Below are 26,390 nucleotides of genomic sequence, written 5' to 3'. Positions count from 1 at the left end.
TAAATAAACTATTTTCATTAAAGCATCGTTGTTTCCAGAGCTGTTTTGCATGTGTATTTGGCTAAATTTAGCAATTGTTAACTGTGGTAACTTGGTAAGTATTAGTCACCATAAATTTGAGTAACAGTAGGATTCTGAAATCATTCATTATTAATTAATATAATTTTTTTGTATTTCAATATAATAAATATTATATTTAATTGTGTTTATTGTTATTGTGCATTATTTATTATGACTAAGAATGCCTGAAATACTCTATGGTTACCATAGTCGTTTTAAGGAGAAAAAGAAAGAAACGCTGTAAAGTTAGGGTCATAAGAGCCTCCGTACCGTTGATGGCAGCATTTCACATCATGTGCAGCGCTCATATGAACCCCAATGACGTTCAATACATGTCGACCGTGTTGACAGAAATACAACAAAGAGACGAGCTGCTTGTAGCGACGTGAGAAATAAATACCACGTTGATAACCAAGTAATTTACCTAATATGTAAGGCAGCATAGGATATTGATACGAATAAAGGTAAATGTTTGGTTTTTACTGTCGTGTATTATGAAGTAATATTGTAAGGTTAACCACCTAGCTTAGCACAAGTCATCTGCTAACTAAACAATTTGATGTCAGTCTGTTCGGGATTTTTAATGATTTGCCTTAAAGTAACTAAAATGTAAAGCGATGTTTATATTATTTGTGTCCTGGAAACAATAATCTGTCTCATTCTGTGTTTGAGATGCTCGTGTTTAAAAAGTTAAAGCCAGACTTTTATTTAATATTCGATGGTTGTGAAAACTACTGAAGAGACACGCTGCCCGTTATTGTATTTGTCCGTTTAAAGGTGGTAATGTAAAAGTTTTGAATAAAAATTAATTATTTGTAAAGAAGGGAAAGTAAATATGATTCTAAGCCAGTGACATTTATTTACCAACTGTTGGAAAGTAAGACATTTTAACTGGAAAGTTGTAACGTTACTGTTAATGACGCTGACAAAAAAGTACAATAATGTTACTTATGTTTTTATTTATTTTTACCGTGTTAATTCAATGTAGTTCCTTTAAGTATTACATAAATACGATGTTTTTTTAATATGGGAATCATCATTATGGTGCATATCAAGATACTATTGTATTTCCATTTATTACCATCACTTTACCACGGTAAGTTGCCACCACAGTACTTTTTGTCAGGGAAGCATTTCACAGTTTTATAAAAAAAAAAAAAAAAAATTATATTATATAATAATACAATTAAATAATAATTAAAATTACAGAAATAACCATTTGTTCCACAAAATTAACAGTTGATATATTTACTTTTGTAAAAGCATTTAAAAAAAATTATATTTGGAATCCCTCAAAGCTTCCAGAATATTTCCAGGTAATTTGTCATTTGCTGAGTGAAATGTCTTTGATTTCCATATTGTTTCCCTGCAGGTGGAACAGGTGTGGACACAACTGGAGGGCAACACAGAGGAAAGGACATACACAAGACTTTCAACTGGCTATTCAAAGAACTGGCTTGTATTCAGCGCTGTTTGACTTTTGAACTGCGTCACCCTGAAGTGTTACTTTGTCTATACATTTTTTGAACGTGTGATTCTACTCTCAGATGTGCTGGAATGAATTCTACCTGCCAGGCAAATGTATAAATGAACCGAGACTGGTCTCCCTGATCAGGACATTTGAGAGTTTTACTGAGTGAAAGAGTGAAAATCGGCAGCCAAAAGACCACAAAGCACTGGTTTTGCACAGTGCAAATATTGTGTAGACAAACAAAAAGAAAGTTCTGGGCTTAGGAGCATTAGGTCTTTCTGTACTTCCCATTGCCTTAGCAGACAAGTTATTTATCACACCTGTCCAGGTATAATTTTCTATACTGCGTGCAGGTGTGCAATATTTATGCAAATAAATATTTATTTCTCTTCTTTTGGAAGAGCTCTTGTTAAACACCTTGGGTGGCAGCATTGCTCTTATTAATAGAGCCTAAGCTATATGTTGAATTTGTAAATATCAAAAAAAAAAAAAAAATTCTTTAGTGAAACCTTTTTACTGAGACCTTGTGGACACTGAATGGTTCATTAGATCTTATTAGACCTTGGTAAGCCATTCGAAAGTGAAAAAGAATATAAACTGAAAACACCCACAAAGCAGTGATAAAATGGCAACAAGGATGGAGAATGCTGGCCCAGCTGTCATGGGGTTGAACACACACAACAGGCAGTTTGTAGGACAGCCTAAAGCTCCTCCTCAATTAGGACCCCAAACTGCAAGTCCTCAGCCCATGGGGACCCAGAAACCTGAAACCAATGCATTTCAGGAAGGACCTGGCATCAGGTAAGCTTATCATTGTCATATTCAACAGACTTGATTGCTTAGCTAGAATGTGTCTCGTATATATGTGTCTGTGTACACTACCTTTCAGAAGTTTTGAACCTTTTAATGTTTTTAAAAGAAGTCTCTTATGCTCTCTTGATAAATGACAAATGACAGTAAAGACAGTAATGTTAAAATATGATTAACATTTCAAATAACTGTTTTCCATTTTAATATATTTAAAAATAGAATTTATTTCTGTGATGGCAAAGCTGAATTTTCTTCAGTGTCACATGATCTCTCAGAAATCTTTGTAATATGCTAATTTGCTGCTCAAGAAACATTTCTTTCTTTTTTAAAATCAGTATTAAAAGCAGTTTCATGGAAAGTAAACCATGCTACAATTTTTTTTAGGATTCTTTGATGGGATTGTTTCTAGAAAGCATTTATTCGTAATAGAAATCTTATGTAACATTATAAATGTCTTTACTGTCAAAATTTTACCTATTTAATGTGTCCTTGCTGAATAAAAGTTGTAATTTCTTTAAAAATAAACTTTTAAATAGTGGTGTGCAATCTGTTTATGTATACTGTATATATTCATAAAATACACTACTTGCATACAGGTTTGGTGACGACTGGAAAAGAAGCCTACAGCTTCCCTCTAAGGACAATAGAGTCAAAACTTCCGTAAGTCTTTTAGTGAAATTGAAAATAAAATAAAAAAACAGTGTAATCAGAGTCCTCAAATAGTGTAATGCTGATACAATCTCCTTATGATCCAACTATTCCATGCTCTTTCTTTCTCTCAAGGATGTGACTGCAACCAAAGGAAATGAGTTTGAGGACTACTGCTTAAAGAGAGAGCTGCTGATGGGCATTTTTGAGATGGGTTGGGAAAAGCCCTCCCCCATTCAGGTAATAGATGCAAAACCTAGACTAGTAGACCATTTTTGCATTAGAATATGCTAGATAAAAACCAATGCCCTCCCTTTTTAAATTATTTATCTGTTTTTTTTATCTAGAATATTAATAAGCACTGTAGAACATCTGTCATCCAATCAGATTCAAGGAGTCAATAGCGCCATGGTTTTTAGGGCTCTTTTATTAGGGCTCTTAATTGAATTAATTGGTTATGGAAAAAGAATGCCCGCCCCACCCCAGACCTGATTGGTGACAAACATGATGCTGGGCAACAACTCACTGCGTAATGGAGCCTATAGTTAGAATGCCCCTAAAATTCAAGATATTGGGGAAAAGATTCTCCTGTATGAGATTTTGTCTCATATTTATAACATATGATATTTGTCCTGAATAGCACGAGTGCAAATTGGATATTAATTTTATACAACAGTTCAATAAATTAGTTAATATTGTGTTTTGTAGACACAATATTGTCTGTTTTTGCTCTATTTTGCCAATGAAAATATTACCTATAAAGCCAGAGCAGAACTGTTGTGCGTCGCCAAGCAAGAGCGTTCTGAACGAGAGAGCCGTTTACTTAATTCCTGAATGAATCAGCCTTTTGAACTATTGAATGAATGAATAACTATAACTTACTCAAGACATTTACCACCACCTACTAGCAATTTCAGTTTCTTATTTAGGGTATAACTTCATAAAAAAAAAAAGGATCAGTTACTCATCCTCATGTCGTTTCAAATCTGTATGACTTTCTTATGCGGATTTTAAAAGAAGATATTTTGAAGAATGTTGGAAACCAAACTGTTATGGTTACCATTGACTTCTATTGTATGAACAACAACAATACTGAGACGTATTTTTTAAATTAAATTCTAAATGATGACAGAATTTTCATTTTTGAGTGAACTATCCCATTTGAAACCCATTAATTATTTGGCATTATTTAGTTGTAATTGCAGTGTAAATGCATTCATGCATGCCACCTCTGAGCGGCAATAAACGGTCTGTAAATGTATCTAAATACTAATTCAGATGCAGCTTCTAAAAAAATAAAAAATAAATCATGGCAGTTGTAGCCCAAAAGTTTGTGTTATAAATTATATGTCGAATCAAATACAATTTGTCTTTCCAAAGCTACTTTTTGTAATGTCTATTTGATGCTTTTCTCATCTCAATACAGATTATAATGAAACATCATGTCATTAGATAAAAAAATTGATTCACTTGACAGCCCTGTATATAAAATGTATACTTATTATTTGTATTATTACAAATTATTATTTTCAATCTTTTAATCAACCTACCAATCTTTCCGAAAAATATTGGTATCTTCAGTGTTTATGCTTAATTAATATATATATATATATATTTATTAATATATATCTTTTTTTTTTAGGAGGAGAGTATTCCTATTGCCCTCTCTGGACGTGATATACTGGCTCGTGCCAAAAACGGGACAGGAAAGAGTGGTGCATACCTGATCCCCCTACTGGAGAGAATTGACATGAAAAAGGATCATATTCAGGGTATCGCTCTCTCCCAAAACTTTTTACACAAGATATACATTTTTTATCCCCCTTTTTTTTACTGTGCTATATTTTTCTCTTTGCCTGCAGCCATTGTGATGGTTCCCACTCGTGAACTAGCTCTGCAGGTCAGTCAGATCAGTATTCAGATCAGCAAACACCTGGGCGGTGTCAAAGTCATGGCAACCACAGGTGGGACAAACCTTCGAGATGACATTATGCGCCTGGATGAGACAGGTAATGCTCAGTAACCACATAAAAGATACCTAATCGTACAGTTTGATCATCTTCTGCAATAAAAACATGATTTTTAAAACTCTCTTCTGCAGTTCATGTTGTTATAGCAACACCTGGCAGAATTTTGGACTTGATAAAAAAGGGCATAGCCAAAGTGGATAAAGTTCAGATGATGGTTATGGATGAGGTGAGCATTGCACAAGCTTACATGCCCATCAGAATTTTAATAAAATGTTATTCCCTGTTGCACACTGTCATAATTGCACATCTTAAGATAGTTATTTAGGTGTTTAGATGTTAATACCACCAATATCAAAGTTCAAGCTGTTCATTACCTGTTTTATTGTAGGCTGATAAGCTGCTCTCTCGGGACTTTGTGGTTCTTATTGAGGACATCATTGGTTTCCTTGCGAAGAACAGACAGATACTGCTCTATTCGGCCACGTTCCCCATCAGCGTGCAGACGTTCATGGTCAGAGAAATCTTTTAAACACATTTATGCTTACATTCTGCTTCTCTCTCTTTACGTCTGAAGATTTTCCATTTATTCGCTTTTGTGTGTCTATAGGCAAAGCACCTGCAGAAGCCCTATGAGATTAATCTGATGGAGGAACTGACCCTAAAGGGCATTACCCAGTACTATGCTTACGTCACAGAAAGACAGAAAGTCCACTGCCTCAACACACTGTTCTCCAGGGTAAATAGTGAATTTCACTTTAGAACATTTAATAATTGGGTAATATTTAGGCTGGGTAAAATGTCATGTCACAACCTTGATGAGTCATTTTTGTAGCTTGGTTTAGATTTGTTTTATTTTTTTTATAAATATATTTAGGGCGTATTCACAATCGTAGTTCTGTTCTCTTGGTTTGTTTTAAAAAATAGAATTATACATTTTTGTCCTGATTCACTTAGCGTTCACACTGTCATTTTTAACACCGAACCTATAGATAAAAAAAAAAACGCACTGGGCCGAACTTCCAAAACATTGCTGTGTGCTGGATTAGTATGCACATACATATGGAGTTTTTACCAGCTGAGAACTCATGTAGGGCTTATAAAATGTGTAGGAGTCAAGGAGTCAAAACAGCACCAGAAATTCCTCTGTTACACATTCAAACAAAGTTCTGCTGCAAGAAGAAAGACAAAGTTCTGACAACAGCACTGTGGGCAATATTGCAACTACGACAAGGAAAAACAGGCATGCTTGAGTCCTTTTTAGGGTAGCGTCTTGTGACATTACGTCCTGTTTTTTCGTTGCCGCCTTTGGTCCATGTATGTTGCGTTCATATTTCAGTCAAAACACACCAGAGTTAGTTTGGAAGCGGACCGAGACCCACATTTTCAGAAGTCTGCGCACCAAGGATTGGATGGCAGTGTTTACACTTATTCAAATTAACCGTATTAACATCAATCGTTTAAATTGGACCAAACCTGCCAAGTGTGAACACTGGATTACACTACACAACTTTTGCAAAGATTTTTGCCCTAATTTTCAGATTTACAAGATAAAACAGATTTTGGAGTTGACAGATTTCACAGAAAATCGAGTAGTGTATAATAGGCACAGACTCCATTTTCTTTAGCTTCAGATTATGTTTCCATCCAGTCCGAGGATATCAAAACACGTTTGATATTTTGAGTCGATTTTAGAACACATATTGTAGTGTATGAAGCATCGCTACTGTATATTACTGTAAAAGTAATATACAGACGATGCATGTGCATCAATAACAACAATAAAGTGTACAACAATAATAAATAACAACTCCTCTGATAGTCCCAGTACAGTCAAATCAGTAATATTGCTGAATATTACGTGACCCCAACTAAGTTTGTCAGTTGTGGTGTTGTGATTTAGTGAATTACAACCAAATGCATTGTTTCTACAGTTGACATGACCTGACGCTCTTGTTCTCTCCACAGTTGCAGATCAATCAGTCCATCATCTTCTGTAACTCTACTCAGCGAGTGGAGCTTTTGGCCAAGAAGATCACGCAGCTGGGCTACTCCTGCTTCTACATTCATGCAAAGATGATGCAGGTGCGTCTTTTGTCGTTGTTAGTTCCAGTTTAATTCAGATCTGTTCAGTGTGATTAATTTATTTCAGTCAAATGCTTGAACCTTTATTTGTGACTGCAAAACATATTGTGCTTCCTTTCATTCACATGGCAGGAATACAGAAACCGTGTTTTCCACGACTTCAGAAATGGACTCTGCAGGAACCTTGTTTGCACAGGTGAGTTTATCTCTTTTCTTTTGCATAAACCCCAACCATAAAAATAAAATGTATATTTTGTTTTCCTAATTATATTATATTTTTGTTATTCCTAATTCAGTGAATGTGTGCTTTTGAAACAGATTTATTCACTAGAGGCATTGACATCCAGGCAGTAAATGTGGTCATCAACTTTGACTTCCCCAGGAATGCAGAAACGTATCTGCATCGCATAGGACGCTCAGGTGAAGTTGACAAGCATAAATAATGCTTAATGTTTTGGATTAAATTATTTACATTTATATTTAAAATTTGAACACTTTGTATATATTTAATACCACTTAATGTTTTTAACATTAAATTTTAGTTTTTAATGTGTTCTCGCAGGGGCTGCCCCTGGCTAAAGATTTTTCTAGTCAACTAGTAGTCATTTATTTAAGCCATTAGTTGACTAATCGCACGATTATATCAATTTAATTGCTTAAATATATACTGAGGGGAATACTAAACCATAATGAGCCTTTAAAAAACAAAAAAAAGATATATATATATATATATATTAGTGCTGTCAACGTTAACGCGTTAACGCATGCGATTAATTTTTGTCTGGTTTAACGTGTTAAAATATTTAACGCAATTAACGCAGCATCCGTCTTTTCTGCCATCCGTTGGCTAGCTTTACATTTTATGATCACGCTCTTATTAATTTAAATGCTTTTAAACATTTCAAGCGCGGCAAGACAAAAGAGAAAGCGCTGTCTGTGAATGTCCTTATGTGACACACACACACACACACACACACACACATAGACAGGGCGCCAGAATCCAGTTCTCTTTCGCGCTTGAACTAACAATAACAATAACAATCCCAAAATGTCCGTTTTGTCGATTATCCTCATAAGAGCAGTCTTAAATGATTTATATAAAGTCTAAAATGAACAAAGAGTTGCGAGAGAATGAGGCGCGTGTGAGATCCATAGACAGTATATAAACGGTGAGATCCGCGTGTGTGTGTGTGTGTGTGTGTGTCTGCTCTTAAAGGGACAGCAGCCAATAAAGCTTCCTGTCAGTAAAGTTAAAGAACAAAGGGAACAGAGAAAATGACTCACTGCTGTTGACTAAATAACTTTTGTAGCTTTAATAAGGATTAACTATTTAATTTATAGTTTATGCAGTGCAGACTGCATATAACTTTGATAACTTTATTAAATTTCTGTATATTTCCTAACTGTTAAGACAGGAAGGGCACGAATAAATATGACATTTATTATGGGTTTATGTTAGCATTGTTTTAAGTTCACTTAAATTAAAAACTGTTATATTTTTGAAGCCTAATTAATGTGAAAAAAAAAAAAATCATTAGCTGTATTAATATCAGTAATACTGGCCTTCATTCATAAAAAGATGCCATTAAACAAGTATTTAAAATATACTGTCTTTATGTTGTTTCTACATTAATTTGATTAACTGTGAAATTATTACATTATAAAATATATTAAAAACGTACAAAAACATTTCTTTTTTTATTGCGATTAATTGCGATTAATCACAGAAAAAATTTGTGATTAATCTAGTTAAAGTTTTTAATCGATTGACAGCACTAATATATATATATCGGTGTAATATAGCCTATTCCGAGCTCAAGCGCACATAAAGCTTGCCGCAAAGCACCAGCAAAAGTAATGATTATTAATGTGACGGAAAAAATAGCAAAGAGACATTTTAATTATGTATTAATAAACTGGTGTTTTCTATGTCTGGTATGTACGGATTACTTAAGCAGGGAGCAATTGTTTTCGATTTGAATTGGTTCATTTAAAAGTAGACATTTCAAGCTTTCTATAGATATATTTCTCATGTCTGTGACTGTGAGGCAAGTGGCCTATATGCTGAGTTTCGGTTCATTTTTGTGTGATGCGCTCCAGTTCACGGAGACCGAGACGGCAGAAAGCGCATCCTGTTTATCTTTATTTTACAAAGGCACAGTGTTTTCTTGTTAGGGTTAGGACTGCACAAATAAAAGTAGACCCTTTACAGTTTCGAATGATGTATTGCCAAAAATTGAGTATTTTAAGTTGTTTCCGCTGTTGTCAGGAAAAAATGCAAGGGATCGCGCCTGCGCCTCCATGTCATGAAGCGCGTTATACTTTAGCTTCCACACTCCACACAAACACTTCGATATGCAACTATTAATAGCGCACATTTATCTAGGTTAACGTTAGAGAACGCTGCCATTGAAAGCAATATTTACTTGGCTACAAGTTTTTTTTTCTACTACTAAATTTTGGTCGACTTAGCCTCTTCTAGTCGACTAACGTTTAATCTATTAGCGGGCAGCACTTCAAATTCAAATTCAACTGCTTTTATTTGATAATATATAATTTTACGGTCTCTGTGTTTAATTTATAGGAAGGTATGGACATCTGGGTTTGGCAATCAATCTCATTACTGCTGAGGATCGTTTTAACCTGAAGACCATTGAGGACCAGCTGGTGACGGACATAAAGCCCATTCCCGGCAGCATCGATAAGAGCCTGTATGTGGCAGAGTTTCACTCGGTGGACCCTGACTGTGAGGACGAAGCAGAGGCGGAAGCGGAGGTGTTTAAGCCTGCCAGAGGGTCTGACGCCCTTTAGGGAGCAACATTAGAGAGCAGGTGAAGGCATACAGTTGGGTGGGCATGTTAAGAACATTATGCACATGTAATGGGGAAATTCATTAAAGTCTAAAGTTACTTTATTGATCTGATATCTAATATTGCAATGTGTGTTATTTCCATCTGAATCAGAGATCATTGGAGTGACTTTACCATCTGCTCTTTCTAGGACAGTTGGATAAATTGAACCTGACTTTTGCACAAACATCTCCTATTGCACAAACCAGTTACTACTCGGCTCATATATCTCCTCATCTTTTCCACCTCCACAGTATTTTTTTTTTTTTTTTTTTTTTTTTTTAGTCCCTGCTTATGTTTTGCTCTTTTGTTTGCATTCATTGTTCATTTTGGGGGAGTTATGCCTCTTTATAAATGACTCTACACATTCCATTTGAGACTTGCAATAATAAAAACAAAGCATTCAGAGAACAGTTCCTGTTTGATCGAAAACTGTATTGGTGAAAATAGAGCATAGCATGCTTGCATCATTAGTTGAGAATTTATACTCAAACCCTTCAACAAAACATGTTTAACCCAAGTGCCTTAATATATATCGTCTCTGTCTTAGACTGGTATATGTCATTGCTATGTTGAAGTATTCCCAAAGACTAAACCGCAGGGTTTTGCAGCACATCGGTGCTACCTGATTCTGTGAAAGAATCATTGGTATTGATTTACTTCTAACATGAGAAATTCATGAAATTCTATTCATATTCAGTCTGAGGCAGCTTTAGAAACCAGCATCCATTCAAATATTGCAGAGCTCAGGGTTGAGGTGTCAACACTAACATTGCACTAAACTGCCTGAGAAAAAAAAAACATCTTTTGCATTAATATTGGTGCTTTTTGAAGTTTCATTGGCAGTCATTGACAAATGGTTGACAGTATTGTTCATTGGAAATCATTAAGAAACTTGGAGGTAAATTATGGTTTTTAACCGGATAGACAATTTGTGGAATTTTTTTTGTATCTTTTGATATTATTTTTATATAATTTTGAAACTACTATATAAGCTATTCCTAATTTAAATGGGCATGCCAAAACTGGCATAATGTAAAAGATGTCAGACTACTACATGAAAGTTGATTTAAGTCACCACAAATGATGTTAAAAATCAAATCCTCACATTTGTATGCACAAATACGTCAAATATTTGTCAAAAGGGGCTGTTTGGTTCATTTTATTTTCATTCATTCAAAGATTGATCAGTAGAGCATTTTGTTGTTCCCTCTACGTTACATATTTGACAGTTTTCATTTCTTTAGATATTAATGAATGTATGAAGTGGCTAATGAATGGACTTTATGCTGTTTCCAGATAATAACTTTTTTTTCTTTTCTTTTTTTTTTGCTAAAATGTTTGCTTTTATCTTTTACTGAATTTTGCCTTTGATTCATATTCTGTCTAGTGATACAAATACAAAAAAATACATAAGTACATAAATATACACATATTACTTGGCAGTAAGGAGGTAACTTGTTTTATTTTTATTTGGATGTTTGCAAGATGAACTTTTCATAACCTTGTGTTTCATTTATGATTTTTTTTTTTTTTTTATCAAGACAGAGTATTTTTGTATAGCAAAATTGTAGCATCTTCTCAGAGGCAGCTGTGATTTTTTTTTTTTTTTTTTTTACCCAAGATTTGTTCTTTATTGTGGAAAAATAGTTATTGCTACGCAGGGATATGTGGAGCTTTAGTGTAGAAACCTCAGTTTGCATGTTTCTTTAACTATTAAAACAGCACAGCGCAGGCAAATGTTTATTGCAGAGTTAAATTAGGAAACCTTGAGCCAGATTATAAATATCTGCTGATGATGATGTGCTGTTGAAAAATAAATTTGTAAGATTACCATATTTCAAAATGGACAAACTTTAATTCTTTATCCATCCTGCAGTGATGAGCTGTTTTTTTTTCTGTTTTCTTTTTCTTTGTTGCTGTTGTTTATGGTGAGGGTGTTTCTGAAAATAAAAATGTATATGTTATATAAATAAATGGGGAAGCAGATTTTGTGGGGACAAATGTTTACTTAATATTGGATTTCAGGATAAAAACTAAAGCAAACCAAAAGTGTGTGTGTGTACCATATGTATGTACCGTATGCCCATCCAACAAATATGCAGACATGCATGATACCCTGTTTGTAAGTCTGATTGATGCAAGAATGCTTTAATGGTCATGACAGTGTGTGTGACTGTCTGATTGATTTATGTTTTGTCTTTATTGTTTATTTCATTTAAATAGCTTGAGGTTATATGTATAGACTTGGAATAGAATGAATGTGTAATCTCTCCCAAAATTCAATACATTCAAATTAGAGATAACATACAGGCTTTTTACTTGTTTTACTCAATGTGAAAACCTAGGCCATTACCTGCATGTGTTCCTTTACATATGCCATATATTGATTTAAGTAACTACCGGGGGATGTATTTCTGTATTTTGCAGAGGCAACTCCTCCTAAATTATTAAACTCCTGAAATACTACAGTTTATGTTCCGCCAACAATGAATGAAAATATTTTAAATGCTCTTTATGAATCTAAATGTCTTTTCGGGTGGTTTATCTGAAATTTGCCACTCAAATGTGTTCATGAATGTATTAAATTGTTAATACAAATTCCTATATTATTATATTCCAAATACATAAGTATGTATGTATGTATATTAGTCATAGGGAATATTCTTTTAGTTCAACAGTTCAACTGAACTAACCAGCTTTCATCTCGTCATGGGTTGTCAACATTTCTTTCATTTCGACACTAGAAGGCGATTCATTACACAAATCGAATGACTAAACATTATTTTTATTTGGTTTTACTTTTACTTAAAGCTCACAGTTCTTGTTAAAAGAAAAGACCACAAGCGACCTCCAACGCACATTTCATGACCTTCACGCAAATGCCCCTCTCTCTCAAACCTGCTTCATCATGTTTACGTAGTGATTGACAGTTAAACAGACCAATAGCCATTCAGCTTGGGTTTTGTCGAGCTGAAAGTAGGAGGACTACGTTTGCGAATCGGTTCTTTCGAACAGTTCATCTGAACGAAACAATTCTTTGACGTCTTGACCTTTACAGTCTATGGTCTTGACGCAATTGCGTAATTTCGCTTTTGAGAACCTTTTTTCTATTACATTTTATTAATGAGGAAGATGATTTAATTTTAAGTTTGTTGCCGCCTAGATTCAAGTCATTAACACACAGAGTCGATTGCAACCAAAAAAATGGATAAATGCATAAAAATGACTCTAAAACAGCTATAACTCAGCCCGCTTCTTGAACCATTCAGTCCGACTCGTAAACATGCTCGTAAATGACTAGCTCAGACTTGTTTTGTGATTCATTGTGAACAGATTCATTGAAAAGATCCGACTCTCAAAGAATGATTCAAATCGGATTTCGCTTGAAACACGTGGTTCTGTAACCAGGAGAACCGTCCTCTGCGAGTGCGAACTGCGAAGCTCAACGTGAGTTGTCAATGATTCATTGTCATTGAGCTTCTTTTTTATTATTAATTCTAGTGTACTCCTTATGTATAAATCAGCTAGAAACACTTTTATTTGTCACATCTAAACGGCATTTATATCGCCAATAGATGTGTTTGACGAATAACAAAAAGCATGTGGCATTTAGCTTTCGAGCTAATTTATCAATGAATTAAGTTGCCGTACTGGTTGATGTTAAGTTACGTGTGTTGCATTTTGAGCTGGATGCTTCTCGAAACAGCAGCAGCTACTAATCGTTTAAATACAATAGTGTTCAGTCATTTTCTTATACAAAAGACCTTCAAGGACTATTTAAGTGCCTATTGCCTAACCCTAACGTACATGCATGCATTGTTTATCGTCCACACATAAATACTACTGAGTTTAGACCCAAATTACTGATTACAGCTCATCACTTGAGCAAAGAATGTGCTCTCCATCTCTGTTTTCTCATGTGTCCTGTCTCAGAATGGGCAGTGTTTTGGCTGCCAGTGCCCCCAGCCCGCCTGCACCAGGGCCAGGTGGAGCAGGTTTGGTGTCAATGCCCCCAGGATTCACGATGCCGTCCGTCTCACCCGTCTCTGTCCCGGGCAGTGCTTCAGCTGGGCTCCAGGACACCGAGCCTCCCCTTCCAAACCCCGGTGGCTTTGAAGAGTGCCATCGCAAATGCAAAGGTAAACATAATTAATTACTTAATAAAAAAAAAAGAAAAAAGATTGTCTATTTATTCCCTGATAAACTAAGATTAATCAGGGAATCAAAACTTTTAACCAAGCCATTTCAATTGTACCACGTTCATCGTGTATGTGCACAAAAATATTTACATTATAATTTGTTGATTGTCTGTGTGTGTGTGTGTGTGTGTGTGTGTGTGTGTGTATACATATGGTACAGGTCAAAAGTTTGGAAACATTACTATTTTTAATGTTTTTGAAAGAAGTCTCGGTTACACTTTATTTTAAGGTGTCATTATTACAGTGTAATTATATATTTAAGTACCCAGTAATATTAAGCAACTACATGCACTTACTATAGGGTTAGACTTAGGGTAGGATCAAGATTTGGTTGAGGGTTAGTTGCATGTAATTATGCATAATTTACTGTTATTACTATGGTAAGTACAGAAATATTCTAATATGCTGATTTATTATCAATGTTGGAAACAGTTGTGCTGCTTAATATATTTTTTATAACCTGTGATACTTTAAAGAAAAAGATTATTTAATGAATAAAACGTTTTAAAAGAACAGCATTTATTTAAAATAGAAATCTTTTGTAACAATATACACTACTGAGTATCAAATCATCATATTAGAATGATTTCTGAAGGATCATGTGACACTGAAGACTGGAGTAATGGCTGATGAAAATCCAGCTTTGCCTCACAGAAATAAATTATATTTTAAAGTGTATTAAAATATAAAACCATTATTTTAAATTGTAAAAAATATGTCACAATATTACTGTTTCAGTATTTTTGATCAAATAAATGCAGACTTGATGAGCAAAAAATAGTAATGTTTCCAAACGTTTGACCGGCACTATATATAATGCTAGAATGCATCAAACTGATCAAAAGTGACAGTAAAGACCTTTTATAAATTCTGTTTTTTTAACCTTCTATTAATCAAAGAATCCAGAAGAGAAAAAAAAACATATCATGGTTTCAACAACATTATTAAGCAGCACAACATTGATAATAATAAATATTTCTTGAGCACCAAATCAGCATTTTAGAATAATTTCTGAAGGATCATGTAACTGAAGCCTGCAAGTAATGATGCTGAAAATTCAGTTTTGCCATCATAGAAATACATAAAATTTCTAAATATATTAAAATAGAAAACTATTTTTTAAAATTGTAATATTATTTCACAAAATTGCTGTTTTTACGGTATTTTTGATCAATTAAATGCAGCCCTGGTGAGCATAAGATACTTTTTTTAAAACGTTAAAAAATATTACAGGCCGTAAATATAAACCGTTTGAACTGTATTTTATATCCTGCTTCCCCAGTTCAAAATCAATTCAAATTCAGTTATTCCATTTGAATTTGAAAAGGCATTCTCATTTCAGTTGTACCTTTTGCTTTGAATTTCGGTGATTACAAATTCATGGTTTTTACACTAATGTCTATTTGTCCCTCAGAGGTTTTTCCCATGCAGATGGAGGGTGTTAGATTAACAGTGAACAAGGGCTTGAGCAACCACTTCCAGGTTAGTCAAAGTGTGTTCACTGGTGGAGCTGAACGTTTCTGGAGTCATGTTGTTGAAGAAAGTCTGTCAGTCCCTGGTTGTAGCCATCAACTCATGTTTTAATTCCTAGGTGAACCACACAGTGTTGTTAAGCACTCAAGCAGATTCCAGTTACAGGTTTGGAGCGACCTATGTGGGGACCAAACAAATAGGACCAGCAGAGGTACATATTTGCGTGCAGTATAAATAAATATACAATTGTACTTTTTGATTTGAAAAATGAATTTGTGCTGTGTACCCTAATATGTATAGTTTACCTTCATTTTTTTTGTCAGGCCTTTCCTGTCATTGTTGGTGACATGGACAACACAGGGAGCCTAAATGCTCAGGTTATTCATCAGATCACAGACAGAGTGCGCTCTAAATTTGCCTTCCAGGTGTGTATTTGTGAAAAAATAACCTTTGCCCTGGTTTCACAGACAATGCCTCCAGACTAAACTGCATGTTTGAGCTGTTTTAACTGAAAGTAACTTGCTCTGGCATATCTTAAAATATTGTCAGTGCCAATGTTTTCTCTCAAGATGCACACCAGTAATGTTTTTCTTTCTTTCTAAGAAACATTTATAAAAGCTACTTAAATGTCCTAATTGAATTTAGGTCTAATCCTGGCTTAATCTAATCCCTGTCTGTGAATCCAGCTCCATATGTGTTTATTTCTGATTAAATATGATCAAATATGAAAGAATCGCTTGACGTACTGAAACACTTGTGTCAACCAGACGCAGCAGCAGAAGTTTGTGAACTGGCAAGGAGATGCTGAATTAAAAGGGGAAGATTTCACTGCTGCTGTGACCTTTGGTAACCCAGATGTGTTGGTGGGGTCTGGTAATTGTCTTCTCTTTCATCCGAGTTTATTTTAGTTGCTGTATTTGTTTTTAGTCATGTTTTTTAGTTAACGGTTTTCTCACCTCTCATCCCTCGCATCTCTCTCAGGAATTGTTGTAGCTCATTATCTCCAGTCTGTCACTTCGTCGCTGGCATTAGGAGGAGAGTTGGTGTACCACCGCCGGCCAGGAGACGAGGGCACAGTCATGTCTCTGGCAGGCAGATATACAGGTAAACGCATATAAAGAAAGAGTAGTAGTTAGGCATGCGAGTATCAAATTTGTATGCATCTTTCATCAAAGTATGTTGAATTACATTATAAAACAGGTTGAAAAGACAAACCAGTGCTGTCCTATTAATGTGCCCCTATTAGGCTTTTTCAGATATTACATTTCATGTAGTTATATAGCTGTTTGGGAAAGTAAAAGGTCTGCAAGTTTTCAAAGATCATAGTGCATGATAAACGCTTTTATGGTCTCCCAAAATAAATAACTGATTCTGAACTGCCTGAAACAAGTCGTCAGTAATTCCAATCTTACGTCCTGCACAAAGAAATGGCTTAATGCCAGCCTGTGGTCTCCATTGGCTGCTTGCGAAGAACGTGTACTTTGACACTCAAACTCTGCAGTTGTAGCTGAGGCCTGGAAGAGTTTGGTTTTTGTCGACATGTCGAGAAGACGCCGCTAAAGCAAATCTACTTTGCATGTACTTTCAAAGAATGAGGACTCAGGAATTGATACAGTAAAACCGACGCCATCGTTACTGTTTGCATCACTGTTTATACAAGCGCTGAGGAAGGCTCCGGAGCTGAAATTCAGGTATGGTAATTAGGGGTGTGAATCGTCACTGTTCTCACGATTCAAATCGATTACGATTATCATGTCAAGAATTTGATTCGATTCGATATCGCGGTGCGTTGCATCCTCACTTTTCAATGTTACTTCACATGCCTACATTTACGTCAATGATTACAAGCAGTCAATATGAACTCCCTTTTTATTTCAGCTGCTTTAAGAAAGTACATTCACTTCCTGAATGTAGAAAACATCACACAAAACTTAAGTCTGAACACAGCAGACCATTTAGAACAAACACTAGTAAATAGTCAAAGCGCATGAAACTGTCAAGTGTACTTAAGTTACAATAACGATACGCGCACACACATTTGCACTTGACACGCACGCACACACACACACTCGCAGCCTCACACGCACGCACACTCAGTCATGCGCACTCACACACTCGAGCTCACACCATTTTTACATTTTAAAATAGTGGGTGCATTTTTTATTACTCTCTTTTGTGTTTCGCCTCCGTCTGCCATTTTACGCTAGCACGAGTAGTGTATATGTGACGAATTACATCAGACAAACGTCAGTAGGCTATAATCAATTATGGTCTATCGCTGCAGAATCGTCCACGTCCACATCGCGATGCAACGATTAATTTCAACACCCCTAATGGTAATGGCCATTTCGCTTCTGACATGTTCTGTTGACCAATCACTACAGACTGGGGAAACTGACCAATCAGAGTAGGCTCTCGGAAAGGAGGGGTTTAGAGAGGCTGAATCCTTCGTCAAACCATTTCAGACACTGTGAGAAAAGAGGTGATTTGTGATGCAAAGTTGTAAACACAGTATGTAAACCTATTGTAAGAGACCTCCAAAACAAAACTAGGAACCTTTAAAATAGCAGAATAGGGGCACTTTAATAACAAGTTTAATTTTTGTCTTCTTCAAATAACAAAAAGACAGTACACAATAAAAATGTATCATGTAATCAGATTTTAGTTCTAAGTGTGACAGTACACAACTATATAGAAATTATAATAAACATCAGATCATTTTCAGCCAATGTCTAAAAATCTTTTCTGGACTGGCATGTTTTAACCCAGATTAAAAAAGTACAAATTTGGTTTAATAATGGCTTTTTGAAAACAGGCAGCAACTTTATCGCCACATTGACACTAGGAGGAGCTGGAGTTCACGGGTCATATTACCACAAAGCCAATGATCAGGTAAATGTTCTTCAGCAGAATGATTCACGTCTTTATTCATTCATTTATGCTGTTTTATTGCTTTATAATGACCTTTTGTTTTGTTGTTGTTGTTGTTTTTTTGTATCAGTTGCAGGTTGGTGTGGAGTTTGAAGCGAGCACCCGTATGCAGGACACTAGTGCATCATTTGGGTACCAGGTGGACGTCCCCAAATCCAACCTGCTCTTTAAAGGTTGGTACACATACATACAAATGCATGCATGCATTCATCAAGATTTCATAATTTAAACTAAAATCCATCCCAAAATCCTCAAATGATTTAAAAAAAATAGTTTGCATGGAAATTCATGGTTACAAAGTATGTGATAAACCCTGATTTACAGAATCTTTCACTCTATCTGTAGGTTCTTTAGACAGTAACTGGGTGGTTGGAGCTACGCTTGAAAAAAAGCTGCTGCCTCTGCCTCTGTCACTGGCCCTGTGTGCTTTCCTTAACCACAGAAAAAACCAGTTCCAGTGTGGGTTTGGCATCACCGTTGGTTAAACCTACCTTCTTTCTTGGTTAATTCTTCAGTTTACACACCAGTGCTGTTGCTGGTGAAACGGTTGAGGTTGGACTTGTAAATCCACACTTGTACAAAATCAGTCAGTAACTAAGAAGCAAAACAAAGGAATATTTGTTGTTAGTTCCATGTATCAGACCAACCCCAGGGTTTTCATTTTGTTATTCTTGTAATATAAATAAAAAGCAATGACAATTCCAATATCCCCCCAAAAAAGTAACATCACCACCTGATGCATTAGAAGAACCAAGAAGAAATACAAATACACACATAAATGTGTCATTCTTTTTATTGTATGTCAGTTCAATTCTTTTTATAAATTATTTCCTTGTTTATTTTTCATTTCATTGTCAAAATCTTTTAAAAATTCATTGCTGTACTCATGTAAGCATCTACATAAAAAAAGAATGTGTGCATTGCTGGACAAACATGGCTAAAGTATTAAAACAAAACATATCTAACAAACTGAGATGTAAGTATAATATTTATGGATGTATTTTTGTGGGTGTGAAAAATACATTATTTAGAGGTAGGAAGTCTTTTTTTCTTATAAAACTCTGTTCAATGGTTGAGAAACGTGACAACGTCCAACTATGCCAATAAAGTTTTCACGTTATATTCTGTTAACTAATCCCAAATCTGATATTTCCCACATTGTATGCAGTGCCTTTATAAATATGTATATTGAGTATTACCTAATGACATCTGCAAAGTGGTCAAATAGATTGTGTATGATTAAAAGGTTTAAGTGAAATACTGATTACTACAACTACTTAGACATATTAATGGTTATAATATTGTGTCTTTAAAGGATACGACTTTACTAACATATCACAAACAGATTTTTATTTAGTAAAGTGAATACATGCAACAAAAGAATATAGAAAAAACCCCTTTGTGCCATTCTGTGTGATTGTATGTTCAGCAGATATCAGGCACTTTTAAATGCAGATAACTGATGTGATGAAGAGAGCAATGTCCAACAATGTCTTCTTTAAAAACCTGACACATCGGCCATTATTACATCAACCTTATATACGTGCAGACCAACATGCATAGACACAAATGTACCTCTGTACCTTAAAGATAACTTTACATGACTGCAAATGAATAAGTGCGAGAGAGTACTATTCGTTTTTACTCTTTGTCCATATTCAGTGTTATTTTAGCAATTTATAGTTTAGCAATATGTATAACACGTTTCCACCATTCTAAACAATTCATTAGTAAAGTTCATGTTTTCATAAAAAAATAAACATTTATAAAACTATACCTTGGCAGTAAATGACAAAAATGAATTAACGCTGCTACGAGGGTGTTTCTAATACAACAGTTGATGGAGTGATGGCAAATTTCACATCTTTCTTTCTTCTCACTACTGTAATCAGGCTCTCTATATTTTCCTGCTTTTTGAAAGTCATGAAAAAGCTATGATGGATTTATTGGAGCAAATGGGAATCCAAAAGTTTACTCAATCATGATGACTTCCACTTTTGAGTACCCTGTTGATTTTAGCATGGATGATTTGAGCAACAGTGATATTAAATGCACAACATATTTTCTGCATAGGAATGCAGACATTTTTTTGACTGGAATGCAAGTAGATCAATATGACTGAAGCTCAGCGCTCAGTGTTCAGTGTTCTCCTTGACCTGATTGATAAGTGCAGATGCAAACAGTCTTGATGACTTGATGGCAGTTTTGTGTAATTGGATAAATGCCTAGACGAGTTACAATATTGCTTAAAGTAACCTTTTACCTCACTGATGTACCGCTGATTTGTTCTTTTTTAGACTGTGTGTCTCAAACCAATAAACACATCAGTTTAAAACGAAATCAAGATTGTGGAACAATGTTTGTTCTTTTCCTTTAATATAGCAAGCAGAGCTTGCTGAAATGCCAATTTAAATGTGCAAACTGTAAATGCTTAAAAAGGGCAGAGATAGACCCATCAACATTTCACATGTAATTTAAAATAAGATTAAGAATTTACAGACAAGATACTGCAGATCACTATTGTAACCTTATGTAGTTTTCCCATTAAGTATTCCCTTACAGGGCTCCAGACTAACTTTTTTTATTAGGAGCGCTGTAGCCCCTGACTTAAAATTTTAGGAGCGCAAGCAGAAAATTTAGGGGCACACCTTCACATTTTCCCCCTAAATAACTATTACAGACAAATGCTTTGATAATAAATAGATTAAGCGTACAGAAATTATGGTGCAATTTTATTTTAAGATCACAGGGCTCCAGACTAACATCTGAGGGCCGCGGCTCTAAGTTCTACAGAAAGTATTTGGTAGCACTGTGGGATGACAAAGCACTGAGATAAATTTGAGGTGTATAGATAAAGTTAAATTTAATTATTATCCTTCATAATGTCTTAATATTATTTCAAAAGCAAAATGAGTGACAAAATAGATATTAGGGAGTGAAAATAGCCAATAAGCACCCTCAGCAGCTGTTTACAATGGTAATTTAGTCTTCTTTTAAAAAAAAAATAAGTGTGAGTTTTCCTACTTCTTGAAACTTTCAGTTTTATAAATAGAGACAATCTTTAAAGGATGAACAAAAATGTTTTGGTCGACACATTAAAAAAAAAAAACATTTTAATAGGATATAGTTTTGAAGTGCTGTAAAAAGATGTGTAGGCTACTTTCATAACCACAGTATACCATAGTTATAGTTATGCCTGGTTCAGAATACGCAATTTTTTTGTCTGTTACTATAGTCAATGTATCAGATTACACGATTTCGACTCCTAAAAATCTTGTCATGTCCTGGACAAGAAACATTGTCAGACTACACATTGCTTTACAACCAGTCATCTCGAGCCGTCTCACACACATATTCACTCGCACATGTACACACGCACTCACTCACATACACGCACATAGACTAACGCACGCACGCACGCACACACTCACTCACTCACTCGCGCACACACTCACTCACTCACTCGCGCACACACTCTCTCACTCTCTCTCTCTCGCTCGCTCGCTCACTCACTCGCGGGCGGGCGCACACACACACACACACACACACTCATTCACTCGGAACCCTTCATGGAGGACCGTTAAAAAATTAAACATGCTAGTCTTCTTGTCGTGATGTTGTAAACAAAGCATCGCAGACGCGACGTCGGTTGTCGCCCACTATGAACGAGATGAAATTTACTGGTCGCACATGTGCGACTGGATGTAAAATTTAGTCGCACACTCTCAAATTTTGGTCGCAAAATGCGACCATTTGGTCGCAGTCTGGAGCCCTGCCTTACAGTTTTTCCTCATACATTACAGTTTTATAAGCCAAACATCTTAAACTATAAGAAAAATTATTTAAAACAACACTTTACAAAAAATTTTTTTTTAAATAACTTAAATATCTAACTTAACTAAAATCAACTAAGCTTAATATTTTAAGTCAAGCACGAACACATACTTTTTAAGTTGAAACAACACATTTATTATTCTAATGTTGAATTTTAAGTTCACAGCAATATTTTTTTTCAGTGAAGAAATTGTTTGTTTTATTTTGAAACATATATAACAGAAATCTGTATGCGCAGGGAAACCTTCTATAGCCAATAAATGTGGCTTGTGAGAATGTTACCATGAATTCTGAAACATAAAGTAGACAGTGTTATGGTGTATATGTAGATTTCAGTTGTTTATATGCAAATATTTTGACATACATATGGTGCAATGTTTGGGGATTCTATTTATTTATTTATTGAAGAAAAAATCTGTATACACAAAATCAAAACATTATTTTTGTTTTGTAATTATTTTTATTTTTTCATTTGATAATTTTCTTTACATTTTCTCAAAACAATGCTGGTTACTGTTTTTTATACAGTAATGCATCTTGATTACAGTTTGAATTTTTGGTTTTGTGTTTATAGTATGTTTCAGGAAATGTGTCTTAAATATTTACAAGGCATTCACTTTAGACATAACACTTAGTCACAGATCTGAGTTCAGTTCAGTTCAGTTGATTTCATGATGTGGAATGAGTGACATGGCATGTACAACTGACAGCAGGGCATTACCTTCTGGACTTTACTGCCTTTATCAGAGCTCTGCAATCCATTTATATACAGTGCTGATACCTTCTCAACACTTACACACAGAAGAGGACAAGAAAGGTAAGGAACTGGACAAAAACAAAAATGAATGCATACTTGTGTCCTTTTCAGTAAAGTGAAAACTAGACAAAAATATTCATTTTAGATTTTTTTCTTTTTCTTTTTTCTTGTAGAGCTGGCAGATAACCATGAAAATCCTTGTAGTGTTTGTTCTTGCAGCTTTCTCTGGTAAGCATTCATAGAATTTTACTAAATTCTTTAAAAAATATGTTTGTTTTTTCCCTCTCAAAACTGGTCAGAAAATAATTTCCATCAGTTAATCAGCTTATATGTGTTTATTTACATATATTTCTTGAATCCATTAGGTTGCCATGCCAGTATTATGTGGCAGGACCGACCAGAGAGCAGTATGGATCTAGTGAAGAACGCATTCTGGAATTACGTGTCTCAGGCAACTCTCACAGCTGAGGACACACTGCAGGTGATTAGAAACTCAGAACTGGGTCAAGAAATCAAGTAAGTATGTAGTAAATGAGATGATGACCTGATAAACTGTCTCGTAAAACTTTGAAGAACACAAACAACCATCTCTGTTTCTCCACAGTGACAGGATCTCTAAAAGTGCTGATGCCATCAATGGATACACCCTGGCCATTCAAAGTCAAGTAACTCATCTGACACAAAAGCTTCTGGACAAACTTTCCCAGGATGCGGATCAGTTGAAACTGCGCCTGGAACAGGAAATGACATCTGTGCATTCCCAGCTCAAGCCTTATGTTGAGGAGATCAGAGTTGATATTGAGGAGCAGGTTGAGCGGCTGAAAAAGGATGTGGCCTCGTATGCAGAGACCCTGAATTCTGAGGCCCTGAAATCTACTCTGGTTCAGGGGGCTGAGGAGCTGAAGGCAAAACTGGAGAGAAGTTTCATGGAAATGGGTCCCCAAACCGAGGAGCTGAAGCAGAAACTGGACCAACACTTTTTGGAGTTTCAGATGAGCATGACCCCATTAGCCCAAAGCTTTCAGAGTCAGCTGACCCAGGGAAGTCAGGAGCTTCAGAAGAATCTGGCTCCCTATTCAGAGGAGCTGAGAAAACTGGATCCATACGCACAGGACCTGAAGGCCCAGTTAACAGCTCTCTGGGAGTCTTTTGACAAGATCAGCAGTCTTGAAAGACCTTAGAGACTTTATGGAGACCTTTTGGAAACGCAAAAGGGTGCTTCTATCACCATTGGGAGTTCACCTAATATATTTCTTTGATGCTCATGTATGTTTTTCAAAAAATTGCTAAATAAAATAATGTAAGCACTATGATTGATATCCAAGTTTTTTAAAGATATTTCACAATATCATCTAATGATAGCATGTACAGCCATTCATTAGCTTACCAAAACAAGGAAGGAAGGAAATAAAGAAGAGAAGAGAAGAAAAAACATAACAAGACCTTTGATGTAAGACTCATAAGTGAGTTTTTCTAATGGCAAAACTGTAGCATCCACATTTTGACTGAAGCAGTCTGTGCAGTTGACCATAACAGTATTATACTTTGTTTTTAGCCAAATAAATGCAAAAAAATTACTATACATCAAGAGATATACATTTGGAGACAATGCAAATGTCTTTCCAATAATCCTGAAGTGAAGTGAACCCATACTTGGAATTTGTCCTCTAAACTTAACCCATCCAAGTTAGCGCAAGTTAGCACCCACACACACATTTTATCACAATGATGAAAGGTTTTTAAACATCTCTAATTTCTAATGTGGTCCATGTTCAACATTTTGTATGTGTGAGGCTTCAGAACTTTTATTTCACCCCTAGTGTGATTACATAAGGCTGGAATACACTAAATAACTTTCAAAATCAAAAAAGATTTTAAAACGCATCATCATACGCTTGCCGACTTTGCAAAAAGTGCAGTGAACAGTACATCCAGGGCCCAGTTTTATGGCGGGCCCCCTCTCTGACAATGGAGAAATGTTTGCTACATTTTGATTGAATCTAGGAACAAACAAACTAGCACAAACAAATGTCCAACACCATTAGATAAGGACCGTAACTGGCAGACACCTCAAGCGTGAGAATTATAGAGCTGGTAAGTCCCGCCCATTCGTAAAACCCCACTGGACCTCTAGGTTGAAAAATCATCAATGCAAGTGAATGTGAGAAAATAATTATTTTCTGGTCCCGTTTGAATTGTGCCATGAATGTGAACATATGTTGTCTGTGAATTTTTTATATAAATTTTCATGTTACGAGTTTGACAGTATATTGTATGATTCTTTGGCTAGCAGTTGTGGAAGAGACATAACGAGAAGGACTACATGTCACCTATGTGACGTCACCCCATAACACATTTTCCCTCCACTTGTCAAATCACGGTGCTAATGCATAATCTATGGAGACAGATCGAGATGCCTGTGTGTTTTGTAACCAAATGGGCTGTTCTTTCTTCAGATTCCCGTCTGATGTAATCGAAAGCAGCGAAGAGTTGTAGTCCACAAAGTGCTCTCACACAAAGTCTAACCGTATCAAACTTCTACCCGCTAAATTGTAGCATTCTTCACACGAAAAATGATATTAAAAATTCACAGACAACATATGTTCACATTCATGGCAAAATTCAAACGGGACCAGAAAATAATTATTTTCTCACATTCACTTGCATTGACGATTTTTCAACCTAGAGGTCCAGTGGGGTTAGCGGAAGGGGCGGGACTTACCAGCTCTATATGAACTCTCATTGGTCTATAGGCAGTTTCTGCCCTGCACCCATCTTAAGACTAATCCCTAAGGTTTTGGTCAGAAACACTATAGACACTGTGATGTGGTTTTTGCAAATTCAACCTTCACACTCTTGCTCTTACTGATGGAATGTGAAATAAATGAAGATTGGCCATCAGGCCACGCATATATGAAGCCTCCACCATTATATTGGCCAGTGTTTCAGTTTCATTGTCCAACCCCTGTATGTAAGGTAATAATAATAAACTAAATGTGATACACAGGCAATAAGTCATATAATGTCAATTGTGCAAATGACCAGTGTATCAGTGCCTGCAAATTTATATATATACTCCAATTGAGACCTATTACACGGATACCTTTATCAAAACAACCTATTATTTAATCTATTTATTATGCGTGATACATGAGTCACAGCCATTTATCACGGCCTTCTTGCACAAAGTCTTCATGTAAGACATGCTCAAGATAATAGACTCATTCTCTCTTGTGAGATGATAGCAGTTTGCTGACATGGTGTCTTATGTTTTAGTTATTTTATAATACAATGATATTTCTA

The 26,390-nt window shown here is 35.5% G+C and overlaps 3 protein-coding genes across 5 annotated transcripts; all 3 read left to right on the top strand.

Moving 5' to 3' along the window:
• The first annotated feature begins 341 nt into the window (after window positions 1-341).
• On the top strand, window positions 342-10,297 carry LOC311300085 (putative ATP-dependent RNA helicase DDX6). Of its 3 annotated transcripts, XM_084424189.1 has the most exons (14): window positions 342-524; window positions 1,433-2,332; window positions 2,938-3,001; window positions 3,125-3,229; window positions 4,632-4,761; window positions 4,852-4,998; window positions 5,091-5,185; window positions 5,348-5,470; window positions 5,567-5,695; window positions 6,925-7,041; window positions 7,174-7,237; window positions 7,360-7,461; window positions 9,626-9,872; window positions 10,042-10,297. In XM_084424189.1, exons 2-13 carry the CDS (start codon window positions 2,157-2,159, stop codon window positions 9,850-9,852), a joined length of 1,479 nt encoding a protein of 492 aa, XP_084280315.1. In that variant the 5' UTR covers window positions 342-524; window positions 1,433-2,156; the 3' UTR covers window positions 9,853-9,872; window positions 10,042-10,297. The 3 variants fall into 3 exon arrangements, with proteins under 3 accessions (XP_084280315.1, XP_084280314.1, XP_084280313.1); XM_084424188.1 differs by lacking the exon at window positions 342-524 and having other exon boundaries at window positions 1,699-2,332; window positions 10,047-10,182; XM_084424187.1 differs by lacking the exon at window positions 342-524 and having other exon boundaries at window positions 1,699-2,332; window positions 10,005-10,140.
• A 2,563-nt stretch (window positions 10,298-12,860) lies between these two features.
• Window positions 12,861-19,465, top strand: tomm40l (translocase of outer mitochondrial membrane 40 homolog, like). Its single transcript, XM_084423741.1, has 10 exons — window positions 12,861-13,340; window positions 13,827-14,032; window positions 15,507-15,574; window positions 15,684-15,776; window positions 15,889-15,990; window positions 16,333-16,438; window positions 16,547-16,669; window positions 18,381-18,457; window positions 18,567-18,669; window positions 18,842-19,465. Exons 2-10 carry the CDS (start codon window positions 13,828-13,830, stop codon window positions 18,979-18,981), a joined length of 1,017 nt encoding a protein of 338 aa, XP_084279867.1. The 5' UTR covers window positions 12,861-13,340; window position 13,827; the 3' UTR covers window positions 18,982-19,465.
• Window positions 19,466-23,126: 3,661 nt separating this feature from the next.
• On the top strand, window positions 23,127-24,391 carry apoa4a (apolipoprotein A-IV a). The gene is made up of 4 exons (XM_084424655.1): window positions 23,127-23,147; window positions 23,261-23,315; window positions 23,453-23,603; window positions 23,692-24,391. Exons 2-4 carry the CDS (start codon window positions 23,276-23,278, stop codon window positions 24,266-24,268), a joined length of 768 nt encoding a protein of 255 aa, XP_084280781.1. The 5' UTR covers window positions 23,127-23,147; window positions 23,261-23,275; the 3' UTR covers window positions 24,269-24,391.
• Window positions 24,392-26,390: the final 1,999 nt, after the last annotated feature.

Source organism: Rutilus rutilus, assembly GCF_951802725.1.
Source record: "Rutilus rutilus genome assembly, chromosome: 11".
Taxonomy (NCBI): domain Eukaryota; kingdom Metazoa; phylum Chordata; class Actinopteri; order Cypriniformes; family Leuciscidae; genus Rutilus; species Rutilus rutilus.
Note: the sequence above shows the minus strand (reverse complement) of the source record. Positions and strands in the feature narration are given on the sequence as shown.